The 20732-nt window shown below is 39.6% G+C and overlaps 1 protein-coding gene across 25 annotated transcripts in view; it reads left to right on the forward strand.

Moving 5' to 3' along the window:
* SNAP91 (synaptosome associated protein 91) overlaps positions 1-20732 on the forward strand; it is a 157622-nt gene that overhangs the window by 111505 nt on the left and 25385 nt on the right. For 8 of the 25 annotated variants that reach the window (XM_021091696.2, XM_021091708.2, XM_084963893.1 and 5 more), the window contains exons 14-21: positions 2634-2648; positions 2794-2961; positions 10313-10420; positions 11055-11318; positions 11562-11639; positions 11800-11871; positions 12279-12362; positions 14001-14084. The exons of 2 other annotated variants lie outside the window; for them this stretch is intronic. In XM_021091696.2, the coding sequence (XP_020947355.2) occupies positions 2634-2648; positions 2794-2961; positions 10313-10420; positions 11055-11318; positions 11562-11639; positions 11800-11871; positions 12279-12362; positions 14001-14084 (873 nt within the window). The remainder of the gene's footprint in view (positions 1-2633; positions 2649-2793; positions 2962-10312; positions 10421-11054; positions 11319-11561; positions 11640-11799; positions 11872-12278; positions 12363-14000; positions 14085-20732) is intronic. 15 more of the 25 variants (XM_021091727.2, XM_084963933.1, XM_084963929.1 and 12 more) reach the window with 4 other exon arrangements.

Here is a 20732-nt window from a genome sequence, read left to right on the forward strand (position 1 = left end):
ATTTGCATATGTAGAACCATCCTTGTGCACCTGAGATGTATGTGGTGTATGATCTTTTTTATATGTTGTTGGATTCAGATCTTTTATTTTGTATTTTTAGTCTCTGTTTTATTTATTTCTGCTCTGATCTCTGTGATTTCTTTCATTCTTCTAACTTTTGGTTCTGTTTGTTCTTTTTATAATCCTTTTAGGTGTAAGGGTAGGTTGTATTTGAGATTTTTTTTTAAGGTAGGCTTGTATCATTATAAATTTCCATCTTAGAATTTTTTTTGCTACTTCCCATAGATTTAGGATCGCTATATTTTCATTTGGCTCCAAGTATTTTTTATTTCCTCTGATTTCTTCATTGATCCATTTTTTGTGTGTGTAGTAATGTATTGTCTAGCTGTGGTATGCTTATGGTTTTTTTGCAGTTTTTTTTTTCTTGTATATGATTTCTAGTCCCGGCATTGTGGTTGGAAAAGATGCTTGATATGATTTCAGTCTTCTTAAATTTATTTAGACTTGTTTTGTTGCCTAGCATATAATCTAGAGACTCATGTACCCTTGAAAAGAATATGTATTCTGATGCTTTTGGATGAAATGTAAAATGTGTATATATATATATACACACACACACATTTATACATATATATACACACATACACATTTAAATTTATATAAACTATAAAATATATGTATTTTATATATACACATATATACACATACACACATTTAAATTTATACAAGGTAAAATAGGAGTTTCCATCGTGATGCCACAGAATCAAATCCGACTAGGAACCATGAGGTTGTGGGTTCAATCCCCTGCCTCCATCAGTGGGTTAAGGATCCAGCATTGCTGTGAGCTGTGGTGTAGGCTGCAGATGTGATTTGGATCCTGCATTGCTGTGCCTGTGACATAGGCTTGCGGCTACAGCTCCAATTTGACCCCTAGCCTGGGAACCTCCATATGCCACAGGTACAGCCCTAAAAAGCAAAAAATAAAAATAAAATATATATAGTTATATAAAGTCATCTGTGTAGTGTAAGGAAGGCTGGTGATTCCTTATTGATTTTTTTTGTCTGGATGTTCTGTTCATTGATGTCAGTGGGGTGTTAAAGTCCCCTGCTATTATTGTGTTACTGTCATTTTCTCCCTTTATGTCTGTTAATAACTTGCTTAAAGCATTTAGGTGTCCTGTGTTGTATGCATATATATTTACAATTGTTATGTGTTTTCCATGAATCGATCCCTCAATTATTACATATTATCTTTTTCTCTTGTAACGGTCTTTCTTTTAAAATCTATATTGTCTCATATAAGTGTTGTACCCCAATTTTCCTTTCCATTTATGTAAAATACCTTTTCTATCCCTTCACTTTCAATCTGTGTGGCTTTATAGCTGAATTATTATTTTTATTATCAAATTTGTTTCTCGATCTTTTAAATGTCTTCTAGAACTTTTGGTTTACTGAGTTCTCCTATTATTTCTAAGTCTCTGAAAAAATAGCTCCCTAATGCTCCATAATGAATTTTGATAAAGTTTTTTCATGATTAAAATAAATTTCCAATAACATTCATGAATCTGAATGTGATCCCTGAAATATATCACATGACTAAAAGTAGAAGAATATCATTGGACACTCTACATATTTAGCCTGAAGTCCTAGTATAGTTAAGAATAACCCCTCCTAGGCCTTTTATTTAGGATGACAACCATAATCCCACTGTTGAACACTAAGAAGGTATGAACCTCCCCATGGAACACTGACCTCAGAAGGGCTGAAAAATTTTGGTGCTACATAATCTCTCACATTCTTCTTGAAAATGATTTTCATATGTTGTCATAATGTTTATGAATATAAAGATTATATATTGAACTGAAAAACACCTGGTAATGTGAAACATATGAAGAAGAAAATGGTTTAGGTTAGAGTTTATTTTCTCTAACCCCTACACTTATGTTCAACTTAGTATGTTCATCAATCAAATGTAGCTGTTAGACAAAGCCTCTATTCATGCTCTGGTATTCTGCACTGAAGCAACACATCAAATAAAGAGGATCGATACAGTTTCTTCAGAATTGACAATTATAGTATCATGAAATCAGCCAATGCAGATGAAATGGTAAATCTGGAGTTCCCATCATGGCACAGCAGACATGAATCTGACTAGGAACCATGAGGTTGCAGGTTTGATCCCTGGCCTCGCTCAGTGGGTTAAGGATCTGGCCGGCGTTACCGTGAGCTATAGTGTAGGTCGCAAACACGGCTCCGATCTGGTGTTGCTGTGGCTGTGGGGGCAACCCTAAAAAAAGACCAAAAAGACAAAAAAGAAGTGGTAAATCTGATAAGAAATAAATTGAGTTTGTCAAAGTTGTTTAGACCTAACTTAAGGTAAATCTCTTGATCACCCTTGCTCTCAGTTTTCCCATCTGTGAAATTAGAAATTTAGAGGATGCCTAAGGTCCCTTCCAGCTCACAAGTTCCATCTTAATAATAGGTAATATACTTATTTTTTAGTTAAAAATGGTCCAGCAAGGTATAGAAAGCTAAAATTTCCTCAGTGTCTCACCCTGCTTGGCCATTGGTGTAGCTGTAAGTTTCAGCTTGATCTCTTATTTCTTCATATGCTGGCACATGGACATCGGTAGACCTTTTGGGAGAGGGTGAGTAAAACTTTATTTGTAAACTTCTCTTTTGAGAGACTACTTTATCTTAAATAACTGTCCTTACATTGATCATTTGGAGCCTGGTATATCTTTTGTCCTTTGCTTTTCTCCTCTTCCATTTGCTGTCTCTGGTGCAACATAGATTCTCTGGCTGCAATTTCCTCTGTTCCCTCTGAGGCACAGATTTCAGATCCATTTGCACCAGAACCTGCTCCTCCTACTACAACTGCTGAAACTGCCACTGCTTCAGCTTCTGCCTCAACTACTACAACTGTTACTGCTGTCACGGCCGACGTGGATCTCTTTGGAGGTTAGTCAGCCACATCACTATCCCTTTATTTCCCCTCCAGGATTGCTAACATTACCATAGAGTTAAGGGGTGTAAGTTTTTTTTTTTTTTTACATTCTATAACAGCAAGGCAGAGTGTTTAAGTACTTTTTAAATGTTTATTCATACATATTTATTTTCACTCAATTTGTCAACTTCACATTCACTTAACTTTAGTGGTTTTACAGCAGAGGTGCAATGCTTTGGAACTATTTGATTTTCTCTTCTTTGCAAAGTTAAGATTTAAGGTGCTATTGGAACTCCTGTCCTATATATGCTTCAGCCCTGCAGTATCTGTGTGTCATACACAGGTCTTATCATATTTAGAATTGGCTTTGGGGATTTTTTTTTAGATTTGAACTAGCTGAGAGTATAAAAATATTAAGGGAATATGGGAGGGGAAGTCCTGGCCTAAGTTACTTCTTAAGATTTAGGACAAAAAATCATCTAAGAATAGTTCAGATGTAGAGGTCTCTGAAAAGAGTTTAAGGATATGCTCATTTTTGCAACTTTAAATGTTGTTCTATCCAAGCAAAAACTTGAATTATCTTTGGCTTTGGAACTTTGAGGCATCATTTGGGTCAGCACTTGCGATGCTGATTGAAAACAGGTTTAGATCAGACTTTGAAATGATTGTCTGAAAGCATTTTCTCCATGCAAATGTAAATTCTGACATAGAGTGGATTTACAGCTGTAGGCTTCAGTCAGATATCCTAGACTCAGCCAATATCATATGCCTGGACCTGATGAATCATCAGAAAGCAGTTCATTTACATCTTCCCATCTGAGTGATACTAAGTCCAAACCTGGAGAAGTGCTCATTTCAAATGCATACATCAAATGCCGTTATAGTCATCATAGTTTTGTGTTTCTTCATTAAAATATAACATCTGTCCTGGGGCATTTTGAGAATATGGTAAAGAAATTGGCAGAGACAGACAATGAGGGGCAGGGGCCGGAAAGATTTGGTGGGATCTGATGGAGATAAAAGATTCCCCTGGGAACATACACTTACCTGCTGTCACAAAGTACTGTGATCCATGCCATGCCCCAATCTCCAAAGTTGGCCAACATTGTTTAAGATAAAGAATGTAGAATGTATAGCTTGACACAGCATTGTTGCCCCTGTTTCATGCAAGGAATTTGCTGCTGCCTTGCTGCACTGTCCCTTTATAAAAAAAAAAAAAAAAAAAAAAAAGTGGGGGAAGGGATTCGCAAACTCTTGAATCATTTATTATAGTCACCTTCTAAAGAAAGTTAGTTTTTCGGTTATGCCTTTGTAGCTTTTGTGACCAGAAATTAAAGTATTAGCTTAAATTTATAAAATCAGGAGTTCCCTGGTAGTCCAGTGGGTTAAGGATACACCAGGAGTTCCCGTCGTGGCGCAGTGGTTAACGAATCCGACTAGGAACCATGAGGTTGCGGGTTCGGTCCCTGCCCTTGCTCAGTGGGTTAACGATCTGGCGTTGCCGTGAGCTGTGGTGTAGATTGCAGACGCGGCTCAGATCCTGCGTTGCTGTGGCTCTGGCGTAGGCCGGTGGCTACAGCTCCGATTCGACCCCTAGCCTGGGAACCTCCATATGCCGCGGAAGCAGCCCAAAGAAATAGCAAAAAGACAAAAAAAAAAAAAAAAAAAAGGATACACCATTGTCACTACTGTGGCTTAGGTCACTGCTATGGCTCAGGTTTGATCCCTGGCCCCAGAACTTCTGCTTGCCATGAGTGCAGCCATAAATAAATAAATTTATAAAATCAATTTCATCACCCTCTCCTCCCCTCCCCCATTATTGGTCTTCAGAATGAATGGTTTCTCAAAGGCTTATGTTAGCAGAAAAATTCAAAGTACAGACAGAATGGATCACAGTTTTGTATGTAAACATTTCTTTACCTTTAGCTATTTAGATTTTTCTTTTTCATTCTGCTTTAAGGAGCTTAATTGCCTCTAAGAAATCAATCAATTGCATTTTGCTTCTCTCATGGTTCTCTACAGCCTAAGATATTTCTTTGAAATAGTCTTTGTGCCATTATGCTGTTTGTGTTGATCTTTTATTACTGCTTTGACAACATTCATCAAGCAGAAGAAACTGTATGTTTGGAAATATTTTCATGATGTCATTCTTTCTACCCTGAAATACAAATTGAAAAGGTCAGTACTGGAGGAAATCATATAACTTAATGCCAAAGAATGGGGGCTATCCTTGAATTTCACTGATATCTTTTCTAGTCATCTGGCTGGAGGCTGAGTAAAGATGAATACATCTGTAAATCTCATCACAGTTATTTTTGCTAATCTGTATAAGTTTGTAAACTCCTGGCCTCTGATAGCTGTAAAATCTCTGTCCTTTATGTTCAGAAGTTACTCTGTGTCACTGCCTGTTTTGTAGTTTTCAATGATATTCCCTAATTTCTTTCATGTTCTTTATAGATTTATAAGGAATCATCTAGAGGTAGGATTTTAAATTAAAACTTGAACTAAAATCTCTTTGGACATGTTGTGCAACCAGTTTTTATTAGAACTTTTAAATAATAAGAGCAGCAGTGCTTATGTCTACATGACTTTAAAATATGCCCTTTTGAGGTTTTATTTAGCATTATTAAGTAGGTCTCTTTAGAAATAAGGTTAATGAACTTTAATTTCTGAAAAATAGCTAAATGCTTAATTTCATGAAAACAAAATAATGAAAACATTAAAATTTTCTTTGTTAGTCTTGTATTTTCATTACAGATTTGAAAAATATGAAATGTCTGTTATTTTAAAATATCCACATTGATACCCACATAGCGTGTTAGTTCACTTCAATGTAAGTAATTTTAAAAGTATTTTAGAAACATTATATTTACTAAATGCTTTATTTTCTAAAGGGAACTGTTATTAAAGTATAGTTGATTTACAATGTTGTGCCAATTTCTGCTGTACAGCAAAGTGGCTCAGTCATATATATATATGTGTATATATATATATATATATATATATACACATATACATACGCATTTTTTTATATTATTCTCCATCACAGTCTATCCAAGGAGATTGGATATAGTTCCTAAAGGGAACTTTTAAGAAATAAAATCTGCCTTCCGTGGCCAGGCAGAACAGGTCGGCAAGGCAGTGTTTTTCTTTAAAATGTTAGTAAAACAGATACTGATAAAGATAAAACTCAAAATCCTTAAAAACATTGTTTTTCATTTATGTAAACTGTACTAACAGCAGCACATTGGTTTGTAACAACACTGTTTTTCTAAGAAGTTCAATGCTAAATTGATGCTAATTACTTTACCCATTCATCAGGGTGCCCCTTCAGTCAATGTGCCAATTTGTAAGCACACGTCCCTGAGGATGGTAGGCTATGAGCACAGAATCAGGTGGCTAGAAAACCAAAGAACTTGTATGGCCAACCTGACTTTATTTGTTTGAGTTGGATAACACACTAAGTTAATCAGCCTTCCTTAAAATTGATATGTAAATATAAGCACTCCCAACTAGATGTCGTGTGAGAGTCTTATAATCTGGGGCCTTTGAGGAAGAAAATGAGCCTGAACAGTTTGACCCTTGGGCTGTTGAGAATGATTGAAACCCTTGTGTCCAGCATGTGATTTAAAGATGGCGTGTGTGGCTGGAGAAGATGGGGGAGGGTAGGTAAGAATGGGAAGACAATAGCATTTAGAAAACTTCACAAAGGTAGTCAGTCACAGGATACAAGGTTAGGAGGTTCTTCCTAGATTGCCAGAAGGGAGAGAAGGCCAATCTGTGGCAAGGTCAAGAGACTGGTTTGCTGGGTAGGGCTGGACTGAGTCCCTAATTGTAGAAAAGCAAGGACCTGCCTCCACAGGAGATGGCACTGGTTGGTAATGGGCAGAATGCAGATGGGACCCACAAATGGGTAACAGGAGAAAGAGAGCTGGGTTGGAGATTGTTTTAGCTGTCAGTGCTAGAAGGATAATTCTGCATCAATGATGACAGAGAATTGAGAAGATAAATTTTGTTGTTTTTTTTATAAAACAACATCAAAATTGTATTATTATCTCTCACAGTCCTAGGGCCTACTGGGCTCAGCAAGACTGTTCTTTCTTAAGGTCCCTTTCATGGCTAGTCAGTGGCTGGGGCTGGGATTACCCACAGTCTCACTCACTCACCTCTCCATCTCTCCTGGGCTGTAAGACCGAATGGCCGGTGGTTGGAGCAGCTGGTGCACCTTTGTTTAAGGGAAGTTTTAACAGAAGTAGATAAGTTTATAATGTATAAGTAACAAGAGAAGCGTTAAAAGGAGATGAGATGTCTTGCTGACAGGGGAGGGGAAAAAACAACCACCTCTTTTAAAGATAAAGCATATATATGGGTTTCACCTATTTACACAGAAGTGATAATTAAAGAAGCCAGTCACAAATACTTGTTTGAATTCTAGCACTGACATAACTGGTGCTTATGCCATAGAAAAATGCAGCACAGTTCATGTCAGTAGAGTGGTCAAACATGCACACCTCACTCAAGCACCTTACAGCCAAATGCTGACCTCGCCACCTGCTGGACCTTGGTCAAGACTTGCACCTGCTCAGACTTTACAAGTTTCCATTCTGTCATCTACAAAGTGGAGGGAGATAATAGAACCTATGTTACAAGAGGGCTGTAGGAATTAAATTTAATAGCGCAGAGTTCCTGCTGTGGCGCAGTGAATCAAGAATCCAGCTGCAGAGGCTCTGGTTGCTGCAGAGGTTCGGGTTCAATCCCTGGCCCAGCACAGTGGGTTGAAGGACCTGACATTTCTGCAGCTGTGGAATACATTGCAGCTGTGGTGTACATTGCAGCTGTGGCTTGGATTCAGTCCCTGTCTTGGGAACTTCCATATGCTGCAGGTGCAGCCACAAAAAAAAATTTAACAACGCAAATAGAATATTTACACAGTGACTCACATGTAGATACAGAATAGTGACTGCTATTGCTACTTCTTCTACTTCTAATATTAACTTCAGTTCCAGATTTTCTAAGAATAAAAAAGACCTGTCTTGTGCCCTCACACAAGTAACGCTTTTCTTGTTACTTATACATTATGAACTTATCTACTCCTGTTAAAACTTCCCTTAAACAAAGGAGTACCAGCTTTTCCAGCCACTGGCCATTCGGTCTTATAGCCCAGGAACATCCATATGCTACAAAGTGTTCTGCCCAAGCTCAGTGCTTTCATGTTGGCCACTAAGTCCTCTGAGATAGTATCCTTAACATGGCATCTGGAGAGGCAGGGCTGCACTATCCACGGGTGTGTTTTCCCTACTTCTTTACTTTTATCTGGCCTCACACCAGACGGACCTCTACTCAGAATATCTATTCCCTCAGTGTAGCCATGGGAAGCAATCAGATCACATCAGTCTGTGATACACAGAGTTCCCGTTGTGGCTCAGCAGGTTAGGAACCCTACTAGTATCCATGAGGATGTGGGTTCAATCCCTGGCCTCGCTCAGTGAGTGGGTTAAGGATCCAGCATTGCTGCAAGCTGTGGCGCAGGTCACAAATGCGGCTCAAATCTGGCATTGCTGTGGCTGTGGTGTAGGCCAGCAGCTGCAGCTCCGATTCAGCCCTTAGCCCAGGAACATCCATATGCTACAAAGTGTGGCCCTAAAAAGAGAAGGAAAAAAAAAAATCTGTAATACATGAATAACTGCCCCATTGTTCCCTTTAAGGAATGTTTGTTTGTTTATTTTCGTAAAAGACTTTTTTAACCCAAGTGAGTCTCTTTTAAGGTTTTAATCCTCGCTTCAGGATGTTACCGTAGAGGGTCTCAGATCAGTTTGGAACCTGCTGGGTTAAGCTGAGAAACAAATGTCTTGACCGTAGGGCTTCCTGCAGCCTGATATAATGTACATCTCCGAGAAAGGGGATATACTGGGTTGTGTTTCCCAGGCATGTTTGACACTTTCTTTTTAATGGCTTGAGAAACAGCATGCTAGGGAACACCAGTAGCCATTGCAGAAGGCATATTTTAAGATGAGAGGTCTAGCAAGTAAGTGGCAGGTTTTTGCTGGTCCCCACTTTCCAGGAATTTCTTCTAAGCAAATCATATTTACTATGGCTTCATTCCTTGTGTACTTTGAAACTAAAGGAGTTGGAGTTCCCATCGTGGCGCAGTGGTTAACGAATCCGACTAGGAACCATGAGGTTGCAGGTTCGATCCCTGCCTTTGCTCAGTGGGTTAACGATCTGGTGTTGCCATGAGCTGTGGTGTAGGTTGCAGTTGCTGCTTGAATCCTGCGTTGCTGTGGCTCTGGTGTAGGCTGGCAGCTACAGCTCTGATTAGACCCCTAGCCTGGGAACCTCCATATGTCGCAGAAGCGGCCCAAGAAATGGCAAAAAGACAAAAAAAAAAAAAAAGAGAGAGAAAAGAAAAGAAAGAAAAAGAAACTAAAGGAGTTCCTCGGAAAACTGGGGATTTTGTACCATAATTTACATGGTATGTTGGCAGAAACATGTTAGAAATCTCTTGGACGCATCAGCCCATCATAGATTGGGCATTTATAAACTTGGGGCCGCCTATATGTTAATGGATCTACTGTAGGTTATTATAATCTACTCTAAAGAGTTATACACTTGTGGCCTTAAAACGTGAAAATATATTTTTAATCTGTTGAAAAGAGATTATTTTCCATATAACTAGAGCAATGCAGTATTTGAAAACAATACATTTAAGTCAAAACAGACTTAACGGTATTATCTCCCACTTTTATTTCTTTGCTTCTTTCAAACAAATCTTTGTATATGAAAATATTTTTCAAAGATAATGAAGTGTTAACTTTTATAACTATTTAGGACACCTTTCATGTTAACAGTGTAATTTTGCCTGTACTAAACTAAAACATTTAAGCTAGAATTGTTTACATTGTCATCATATATTTCATATTATTGGCATTAAGGAAGACATCCATGTTTGCTAGAAACTACTAATCAGAGACATCATGATAACATAGTATATAAGTATAACCTGGACATGAAAGATTAGTATCTTAAGTTACCCAATAAAGTAACTTTTGTGTTTTATTTTTCACATCCATTAATTTCTAACAATGCATAAAACATGCTTCTTAGAGCCCTTATACAATGAGAATCTTGTTACCTTTGGATCCTCCCAGGCCTGGGATCCAGCACTGTACCCCTTGCACGTAACCAACAAGAAAGGATGCAAAGATTTGTTCCGTGACCACCGACAGTGCATGGGCCATAAAACCGCGTTTTCAGAAATTCATGTTGTATAAGGGAGCCTTCTTCGCAATGTAACTTGGTTCTTTTACTATATTTTCTTCTCTTTTTATTCCTTTAATTTATGTTTTTTTAAAACCTGCACCCCAGATGCCTTTGCAGCTTCTCCCGGGGAGGCCCCTGCAGCATCCGAAGGGGCCGCCGCAGCAGCTCCCCCAGCCCCTGTAGCAGCGGCACTTGATGCATGTTCAGGAAATGGTGGGTTTTGAGTCCTGAGCCCGTCTGTTGTTGTTCTGTCCTGATGTGAAACTCCCGTAGTTAGATCTGGCCCTGTGTTGCTCGAATTTGACTTTCTTCTGAGCCAAAAATATCATTCATCAGAACTGAATAAAGAATGCCGGCACTTAAAACATTAAGAAAACAAAGGGCATACTTATCAAAATTGACAATTTCTCAAGATTGACAATTTTTGTCAGTGCAAGTATGCTCTCTTAATGTTTTCTTTTTTCCCTCCAATGCTATATTGTACTCCTGTGACACTGACTTCAGATCAATTCGCATGTTTTAATGAATTTTCCAAAGCTACCAGATTGACCAGATTAAGTAAGGTTTTGAAGACTAACCACCTGTGATCCTAGACTATAGGCTAACCTACCAGTACTTTGAAGTCTTAACTTGTATACCTACTAAATTTTCTTTTCTTCTTTGAAAAAATATCCTAATCACTGACCCCCACTCCTAGAGTAGCCCTTCAACCCAAGCAGCCTAGTGCCTAGCTAGTGTGTGAAACCTATGAATATTTGTCAGGCGTCTCTAACCTGTAGTTCTGACGCCTTTCTCTTATCTGTTTCCTTACTGATGCTGTGTGTGTCTCCACTTTCCTTTCCACAAGACCCCTTTGCCCCATCTGAAGGTAGTGCAGAGGCTGCGCCCGAGCTGGACCTCTTTGCCATGAAGCCACCCGAGACCACTGTGCCTGTAGTTACCCCTACAGCTAGCGCAGCCCCTCCGGTTCCCGCCACCGCTCCTTCTCCTGCTCCCGCCGTTGCAGCTGCCACGACCGCTGCCGCCACCGCCACAGCCACCACCGCCACCGCCACCACCTCTGCCACCACCACCACCACCACCGCTCCTCCTGCTCTAGATATCTTTGGTGGTAATTTTTTTTGTCGTTGTTGTTGTCACTGAACTCTTTCCATCCGGTGGATCGCATTCTGGTCCTTGTGATGTTGCACATGCAACTGTGACTGCATGAATACCGTGTCATTAAATGGTTCTCCAGCAACCATTCGCAGCTTGTGTCAGAACTCTCCAAAGTGCTCATGCACCACTGGAAAGTGATGCTGTTCTCAGGCCGGTTTGTTCAGTTGAGTAAAGGCATGTATGTTCTTGGTCTTAGATTTATTTGAGTCTGCTCCTGAAGTCGCTGCAGCGCCCAAGCCAGATGCTGCTCCTAGCATAGACCTGTTTGGGACAGGTAATGCCACAGCCACCTTTTCTTTACATTCCTCTGCCTAGATGTTTTCATTATTAAGCTCTTTGTCCTCACCTGTGCTAATGCCTTTGTTAGATTTGTGACTCTGATTTCAGCTTTCTACTCACTTCTGCTTGGTTTTGGTTTGTTTCACTTTTGGAAGATGCTTTCTCCTCACCACCACAAGGGGCCTCTCCTGTGCCTGAGAGTTCTCTCACTGCTGACCTCTTATCCGGTGAGTGCTTTTGCCAAGGTCAAGGCTTCAGACATGGCTTATGGGGGTTACGCATGGAGAAGCGGATGGAGAAACATGTGGGTGTGTCTTGAGTTCTTTCACATTCAAAATTCACTTTTAAAAACTCTCATTTTTTTGGTCCATCAGCAACTGATGAGGGATTTCAAATCTATGGCCAGTGAAAAGACAAAACTCTTTCACACTAAAACCTCTGACCTCAAGAAGTCACATTTTATTTCCTTTCAGGAAGCATGTATTTTAAAATCCATTTGCTTTTCCCTAACTGTTAAGAGTGTCTGCAGTCTTCCGGCTGTTAAACATGAAATCTCAGAAAGCCGTCTTTCAAGGTTCGTGGTTTCCTTTTCCTTTGGGTGACACAGTTTTTCCTGTTCTGTGCTTCACTGCAGTGGATGCATTTGTCGCACCATCTCCTGCAACCACTGCCTCGCCAGCAAAGGTGGATTCTTCAGGTGTGATAGATCTTTTTGGGGGTGCGTATCTCTCCTCCGTCAACACTTATAGATCTTTTTTTATTCCTTAGAATGGTCTTTAGATCTATTTCATTATGTTTCACTTTTATCCTTTGGACTCTGTGAAGTTATTTCCATCTTCTCAATGTAAACTTAATGTTTTTATGATTTTTTTTCATTTTTTTTCACCATCATCTATATCCTCATTAGTTCATCATAACTTTTAGTGCATGTCCTAACAAAACCAGACCACTTTTCATGTGAAGTCTTTGTGTTTTTAACTTTCTATTCATCCAAATGTGAAATTAACGAATTGCAATTTCCTTCTACACAGTTCTATTAGGATCCTGATCTGTTGGCTGAATCAGTGTTTCTGAATTTTTAAAGCAATATAAACACAGATAATTCAGAATGGAAAACAAATAAGCCAGTCAAAACTGAAAGCATAAGCTCTAGATGTCATACATTATTCCATAGGGTTTATTTATTCTGAGTTTAGTGTTTCTGAAACCCTCCTGAGAATTGAAAGATGTTTCGCTGATTGAAGTGCATTTTCCTTTTTTTGTATGTTATCTGAAGACAGGCAGATGTGCTGAATGAACTCTTGAGCCACTCATTTGGATGACACATTCAAAGTCTTCTGTCGGCAGTAAATTTATAGGGAAAAGCCCAAGTTTGAAGGGATTTCTTCATGACTATACATAAATGTGTATGCCATGGGCTAAGGTACCGTCCTTAACAAGTTAAACCCACGTTGAGTACCTGTGGTACCTGGAAACATCATGGCATGTGCCATGACAGGTACAAAAGATGTTACAGTCTGTGCCATTCAGGGGCTCGAAACTTGTGGCAAAGAAGCACTTAACTTTCTGCGTTCCTGCTGTGGCATGCCGAGGTTGGTGGCATCTCTGCAACGCTGGGACATAGGTTCAATCCCTGGCCCAGTACAGTGGGTTAAGGATCTAATGTTGCCGCAGCTGTGGCATAGATCACAATGCAGCTGGGATCTGATTCCTGGCCCAGGAACTTCCATGTGCCTCGGGGCAGCTAAAAATTGGGGAAAAAAGGAAAAGAAAACTTTGACAGGTACAAGTAGGGCTGCTATTGCTTCAATTACTTGTTAATTTGTTTACATTTAATAGAGTTCTAGGTGGGAAGATTTTTTTATATTACCGATTTAGCCCCAAAGTTTTATTCTTTAAAAAAAAAAAAAAAAGAATTTTTAAAAATATTCTAGGAGTTCCCGTTGTGGCTCAGTGGAAACAAATCTGACTAGCATCCATGAGGATGCAGGTTCGATCCCTGGCCTCGCTCAGTGGGTTAAGGATATGGCGTTGCTGTGAGCTGTGGTGTAGGTCACAGATGTGGCTCAGATCCCATGTTGCTGTGGCTGTGGTGTAGGCCAGGAGCGACAGCTCCGATTGGACCCCTAGCCTAGGAACCTCCATATGCTGAGGGTATGGGCCTAAAAAAAAAAATTCTAGAGCTCTTTCTTTGAGAGCATAAACTGTCCCCTCAGTCATTTCACATGTCCACAGGAGACAAGCTTACCACACAGAGTGTCATGTCTGTGCATTTCTCCACAGAACTCTTACCTTACTTTGTGTACTTACTGTTCACACTCTTTTACTTTTTTGCTGCATAATGGATAATGGGTAGATGCATTTGGAAGTAGTGCTTCTGAACCCCAACCTGCACCTCAGGCTACTTCTAGCTCATCAGCATCGGCCGATCTACTAGCCGGTAATTAATTAAATTAAAATAAAATGGTGTTTTGTGAGAGTTACCTTTGGATATATTTTTATAAGTAACAGATACCATGTAAATTTCAAGGTGCATGTTTTCTTTCGCTTTTTAGACATGAGAAACAAGACATCGTATAATAGAAGGTTGCTTATTACGCAGGATTTTACGAACTTAGTCTCAAAATCACAGCTGTGCACAAGCCACTCCTGTGGCTCCTTGGATGCTTTTAAAATGCCTTACTTTCAGTTAGCACATTTCTTTTTGTTTATTAAAGAGGTAATATGCTAATGTGGCAGTTTTGTATCTTGTATTCCCTATGCCCAACCTTTTTTTTAAAAAAAAAAAAGGAATTTGTGGGAAAATGTATCATGATGTTTAACAGCTGGTTCTGTAATATGTGAATACTCTAAGACAAACTGGTGTGGGTTTCCACCATTGAATTGGAGCTACTGATACCATGCCTCTGTTTTAACTAGCTGATCATTTTTCTACCTGAAAACCCCTGGAGTGAGCAGGGGCCACCAAGTGGAGAAGATTGGCACAAGATGCCAAGGATTATTGCTTATTGCCAGAAGGAGATGTGTAGAATAAAAGGAAATATTTCAAGGTCTCAAGGATAGTAAAAGCCAGCGAATAATTTTCCTTGGAAGCAAAGCACAGCATGCTTAATGATGGCCAGACATATTATTATTATTCATTTATTTATTTTTATTTTATTTATTTTATTATTATTATTATTTTTACAGGAAAAGCATGTGCCAAGTGCCATATCCCCATAGTAAGTTTCAGGTTCAAGTTACTTGTCAAACTCACCAGACTCTGCTGCTTTACTGCACTGTGACCTGGCATAGAAAGGTACCTGACAGGAGGTGCAGTGGTGGCATCGCAGAGGCGTCAGACCCTCAGAGGCAGCTCTGATGCCCTCCCCCCGTTCCCCCCCAGTCACCACAAGGAGTGCATTTGGTCATAAGCTTGCCAAGGGGCTGATGAAAGAGTGACTCATGTCTGCAAGGAAGTCTCTGTGTCTAAAGTCTCAGCTTAAATTCCCTGCTAGCCCTGTGGCCCTTGATGTCATTTAGTGACTAGTTCTCATTTTTTAGCATAAAGAATGATCCTGACACCAGAACAGCAGGCTAAGGAACATTCATTCTTGGATCAGTGATAACTCGTGACCTCATTAAAGGACGCTCATGTGCTTTCTGAGTTATTGGAAGTTTGTCATGAGGCCACATCTTTCCTCCAGAGTCTAGAGGGGGTCCTCACAGCCCCACTTCTTTACCCTTTTCTTCCATCAGTTATTCAGACCAGCTGTTTATCGGTCTTCCTGGGGCAGTAGTATTTCTTTGTTGTCTTCCTCATTCTCCCCAGAGTACCCTGGTTAAGCATGACACTCTTGTTTGCTGAATCATGACACTCTTGTTTGCTGAATCCACTTCATTCCGGTGACTGCCAGCTGGTCTTTTCCCCAGTGGTGAAGAGCCAGGGTTCTACTATGATGTTGCTGTGGACTTTGGAAGCTGCAACCATAAGAGGCAATGTACTTAATACAAACCACAGCTAGTTACTGGGGGAACAAATACTGCCTTGCCTGGCTTTTCTCCTGTCCTCGGTAGTTTTCATAACAGCTTCAAGTTAGTCACAGTACCTTTCATGCACTTACTTAACCAGTCAGCTTAATTCAGGTTTTCAAGGGTCAGCAGTGGGATTTTAGCAGGCCCCAGAAAAAGCCTATTTGGGGGAAATGACCTTGTCAGTTTTAAAATGAGGTGGTTGATCATAAACTCTGGCTTTGAAATTACCATTAAGGTTGAGATGGCACATGAAATCAAATGTCCCAGCTTTTTGCAGAATTCTAAGATGCCTTTCTCTCTCTCTGGGCAGCTCCCTGCTCTGCCACAGACCCCAGAGAGGGATTTTAAGTCTCTCAGACAGGAGGCTGCCAGAGTGGTCAGCCACCATTGTCCAAAACCAGTGCTGCAAAGCCTCCATGTCTTCTCAATGTCCCCAATCCATATGGCCTCTCTGCTTCCAGGGCTAGAACCTGAGATACTGTTTCCAAAAGAACCAAAGACACTAGGAATGAGGGATGAGAGGCCGTGTGGGAGAAGGCACTGCTCCCTTCCAGTGCCAAGACAGATGTCATCTGTGACAGCTGAAAGATTTGATCCTGGGAGACGAGACAGATCTAAACACACCCACACCCATCAGGAAGGGTTCTGTCACCCACTGTCTCGTGTTCCGCTTGGTCTGTGGGTGGGTTCCATGGAAGAAATACACAAAAAGGACGAGTCAGGCCCCTTCACCAGAAGCAAGCTTAGATAACTCAGTTGTGTTGTGCATCCTGAAATCATAGTGAAATGGGCTAGAGAAGAGGAGAAACTTAGCATGAAAGTGACATTGACCCAGATGTTAATGATGGTCCCTTCCCTCTTTCCCACTGCATCTTCCTGTGACTGTTTCAGTCACAGGAAAGGTATCTTTGTATACTTGTTTCCTATTTAAATAAATTAATTTTTAATATAAATGGATTTTAAGGGCTAGTTTGCTTTCCAAACATTTCTTATATTTTAATTTGCACATATCCGAGGGTCTGATGTACTTGGCCTGAGGCCAAATATTCTTTCATCTTACATCCTGGCATAAGACATTTTAAATTACTTCTAATTTCTCTAGGTCTCAGTTATTGGGGCCAATTTTTCATGCTTCTTTCTGGTTTGGCTTACAGAAATACATTTTTAATACTTGTTCAAATAACCAAACAGTAAGAAGTCATGTTTTCACTGAAGAATATCATGGACCATTAATATAATTTTATCTTAAGAACTTTAGCAACTTTCCTAGCCCCCAAAACAAACAGAAACCCTGCAAATAAATATAATATAAAATCCGAGTCATATTTATATATGTAGTCTAGCTGATAGAGGCTTTTTCTGAGTTTTCACGTTGCCTAGACATTTTGATTTCATGAATATCAGTGGTAGGACACAAATTCAGGGCCCTGTGTTAGGGTAATTTGCAGTGAAGCTTAACACTTGGGTTGTACTTGTGTGTGTCTAAGGGGAGAGATCAACTAAGTCCACAGGCTGTTGAAATGAAGAGGAACACTATTTTAAAAGATAAATTAGCCTAATCATAGATAACAAGGATGTCCACAACTGTGACTTGGTTCAAAGTAGGAATTTGAACCAAAAAAAAAAAAAAAAAAAAGAGTTCCCATTGTGACTCCGTGGGTTAAGAACCCAACATAGTCTCTGTGAGGATGCAGGTTCAATCCCTGGCCTCACTCAGTGGATTAAAGATCTGGCATTGCTGCAAGCTGCAGTATAGATCACAGATGCAGCTTGGATCCTGCATTGCCATGGCTATGGTACAGGCCAGCAGCTGGAGCTCCCATTCAAGCCCTAGCCTTGGAACTTCATATGCTACAGGTGCCGTACTAAAAAAAAAAAGAGATAGAGAGAGAGGAAGTTTTATTTTGTGAATCTCTAGACTCTTGTCCTGTTGGCTTTTAGCAATAAGACTATTGTGAAAGAGTAAAAGGAAAATAAGACATAGATGTAATAATGTGAATTTTAGACTGTCCAAAAGTAATGTTAGTTGGTGGACTGAGGACTCTTACCCCTTACCTGGCTAGGATTAGATTATTTTTTCTCAGAGGAAATCAATTTACATGTAAATAACAAGGGAAATGCAATAAATATACAGTGTAATTAAATGTTAAAATAATTTTTAGAGATTTTTAAACCAAAAATTAAGAATTATGTGAAAATCGGGGAGAAAACACTGTTATAGATTGGCTTGTAATTTAAAACTAGAAAACATAGACTAAATGGATAGTCTCTTAACAATGGGCATAGCTCTAATAAAGACTTACTATCATCCTAAAAAGTTACTTCTTCAACTGTCAAATGATACCAATTCCAGAATTGAACTGGGCAGGAAATATCATCTTAGTCACCCTCTACCCCTTGAGTAAAAATGTTAGGTTCTGTTTGGTACACTTAGTGTCGTGAAACTAGAGAAAATTCTAGAAAAGGCCACCATGTGGCCTAGGAGGACAAACTAAAAGAAAAAGCTTCTCCAAGTCATTGAGATTACTGGTGGGCTGCAGATATCACCCATCTACTCAGACAGAGGCTGGCTGAAAATTTGAGAATTAAATTTATAACAAATAAGAGGAAATGTACTTTCACAGCATGAAAAGTAAAGCTGTCAAGCTCCCTTCATATACCAGCTGAAAATAACAGAGGTTTGAAAGAGGCAGATTGCTGGATGACAATGTAAACATGGATTGTTAAGGGAGGTAGGTATGTTCAAGGATAAACATTACTTCTCAGGTGGACATGGAACAGGAAAACCATGTTTTTCCATAATAAGCGCAATTCTGGGGCGACTGTACCATAAGCTGCCAGTGTAGGAATGTGCCTCTTCCTATCTTTAATTCCAAAGGTAGGAAAAAAGAGGGGACTGCCTTAGGAGGCGCTTCCTAATTTTACATTCTCTTTTAACCACTTGACACGGATGGCTTTTTAGCAGAGCCCCAAAAGTCTTTGAATTAATTTAAAATATAAAAATTTTCAGTGTGGAAAAAAATAACGGTTTCCACTAAATGGAAAGGTCTGTCGAGGACCTTCCATCCATGGTGGGGATAGGAGATGGTCTGAACAATGTCAGACAGAAGGCTCTTAGGCTGTTATTCCTGGAAATATTGACTCTCTCAGATTAATCGTAGCAAATGGAATTAATAAGTGTACCACTGAGAATAATGCAAATGGCGGCAGCTTTAACATAATAGAGCAGAAGTGAGTGTGGGAGAGTACCTGTGGGAGTGTATTTATCTACCAGCAGTTTTAACATTGCCTCTCTCACCCCAAGTGATATGATATGTTATATACACAGCGACTGTCAGTTTGGATATGTCTGTCTTAATAGAATTTTATTAAGTGTGTAGGCTGTTCCCCTGTAAAAGATACATTCATAAGACTAATCAATCATCTGTGATAAGAGGCAGTGTGTCTGTGCATGATTGAGCACATGAAGATAGCTGGGAATGCAATCCACCTGCAAGATGTCCTGAAGCCTAGTGAATATGATTATTTTCAATAACACAGAACACCTTTCTTAATATAATTTAGAGCCATAGAGAAAATTTGTGGCTAGGCTTCCCTTATGACTTACCTCTATTCCAGGGCTCTAAAACTTTTCACTTTATATGAGGAGTTCCTTAAACTCCTTATTCATGGCTATAGTTTTCCAGTTTAGCTCCTGACTTAGAGTATAGCAACAGATTTTCCTTCTTCAACATACTCAGTTGGTTATTTGATATCACTTTGTAGCTTTTTGACTAGTCTGGGTGTGTGAGGGCACCTGCTTCATAAGAAATGAGCATCATGGGTGGGGGGGAAGCCATCTTTCCAGATCCCTGTAACGCTTATAAATCTATCAGAAGGGGACAACTCTGGCGTCACTGCTGACTGTGGGAAAGAAGCCAGGTAGTATTGCCATGAAGAACCAATGCTCTGAAAGATTTCTTTGTGGAATCCTGGCTCTGCATGTGCCCTCATTTGACCTTAGACAAAATTATTTAACCTCTCTGGCCTGTTTCCTCATCTGTGAAACTTCCTACCATTGTTATGAGGCTTAAATGAGCTAATATATGTTTTAGGTTGAACAGTATAAAATTGTGATTCTTGTAGGACCCGAATGGTCAAACTTTGGCAGTTTATGTGGTTCCTATGGTTCAGCCTCAAAAAATGCTCAGAACCATGTCTGGCACTTGGTGAGCCTCATGCCTATTTTGGATTTACCTTCATTTTTTTAGAGAAGGCCGTAATTTTTTTCATTGAATAGTATTTTTTATTCACCTATGGAAATGGTCTGTTACCTTATGAAACTTGGTAGCACTGAGCAGATGAACCTTGGCTAAATGCACACATTTTTCTCTTTCTGTTACTGAATCTTGGTAGGTGTGTTAACTTCTATTTGTATCTTTTCTAGCTATGGAAAGATGTGACTGAGACGCTTCTAAGTCCCTTTCCAACACTAATATGCTATGATTCTAAAATAAATTGCCTCTTCTTGAAGTTCTGTGGTGGCTCAGTGGATTGTCACTGCTGGTGTTGTCACTGCTGTGGCTCAGGTCACTGCTGTAGCGTGAGTTCGATCCCCGGCCTGAGAACTTCTGCATGCCACAGGCATGGCCAAAAAATTATTTATTTAATTAAATTAATTTCCTCTTCTTGACCAAGTTGTATGAAACTGAGAGGCAAGTACAGCTGTTTCCATATTCACTTGTAACGAAGAGAACCATACCCTAGAAAAATTGCTTAAATTAACAACGGCTAACCGTATTCCAACTTGAAGCATAGGATGTTTCCAAAAACCACCATTAACTCAACTACCAGTCTCCTTAAAACCAAAAATGGTCATTTCCTCAAAAACAATTGCAGTTAGCCTATCTTTGCTTCATAATGATATTAGTTCTTAAAGAAGATCTGTATAATGTCTTATGTTCATTTAGCAAGGTTACATGATCCTTATGTCATTCAGATACTACTAAAACCATTTCAGGTAGTCACCATGAACTCTAAAGACCATCTACTAATAGGTGACAATTTTCCAAATTACAGGTTTTTTTCATACAAG

The sequence above is a fragment of the Sus scrofa genome, chromosome 1 (assembly GCF_054392235.1).
Source record: "Sus scrofa isolate SSC_HxYL_T2T_F1_AM1 chromosome 1, Sscrofa_HxYL_maternal_Yorkshire_Landrace_v2.0, whole genome shotgun sequence".
Taxonomy (NCBI): Eukaryota; Metazoa; Chordata; class Mammalia; order Artiodactyla; family Suidae; genus Sus; species Sus scrofa.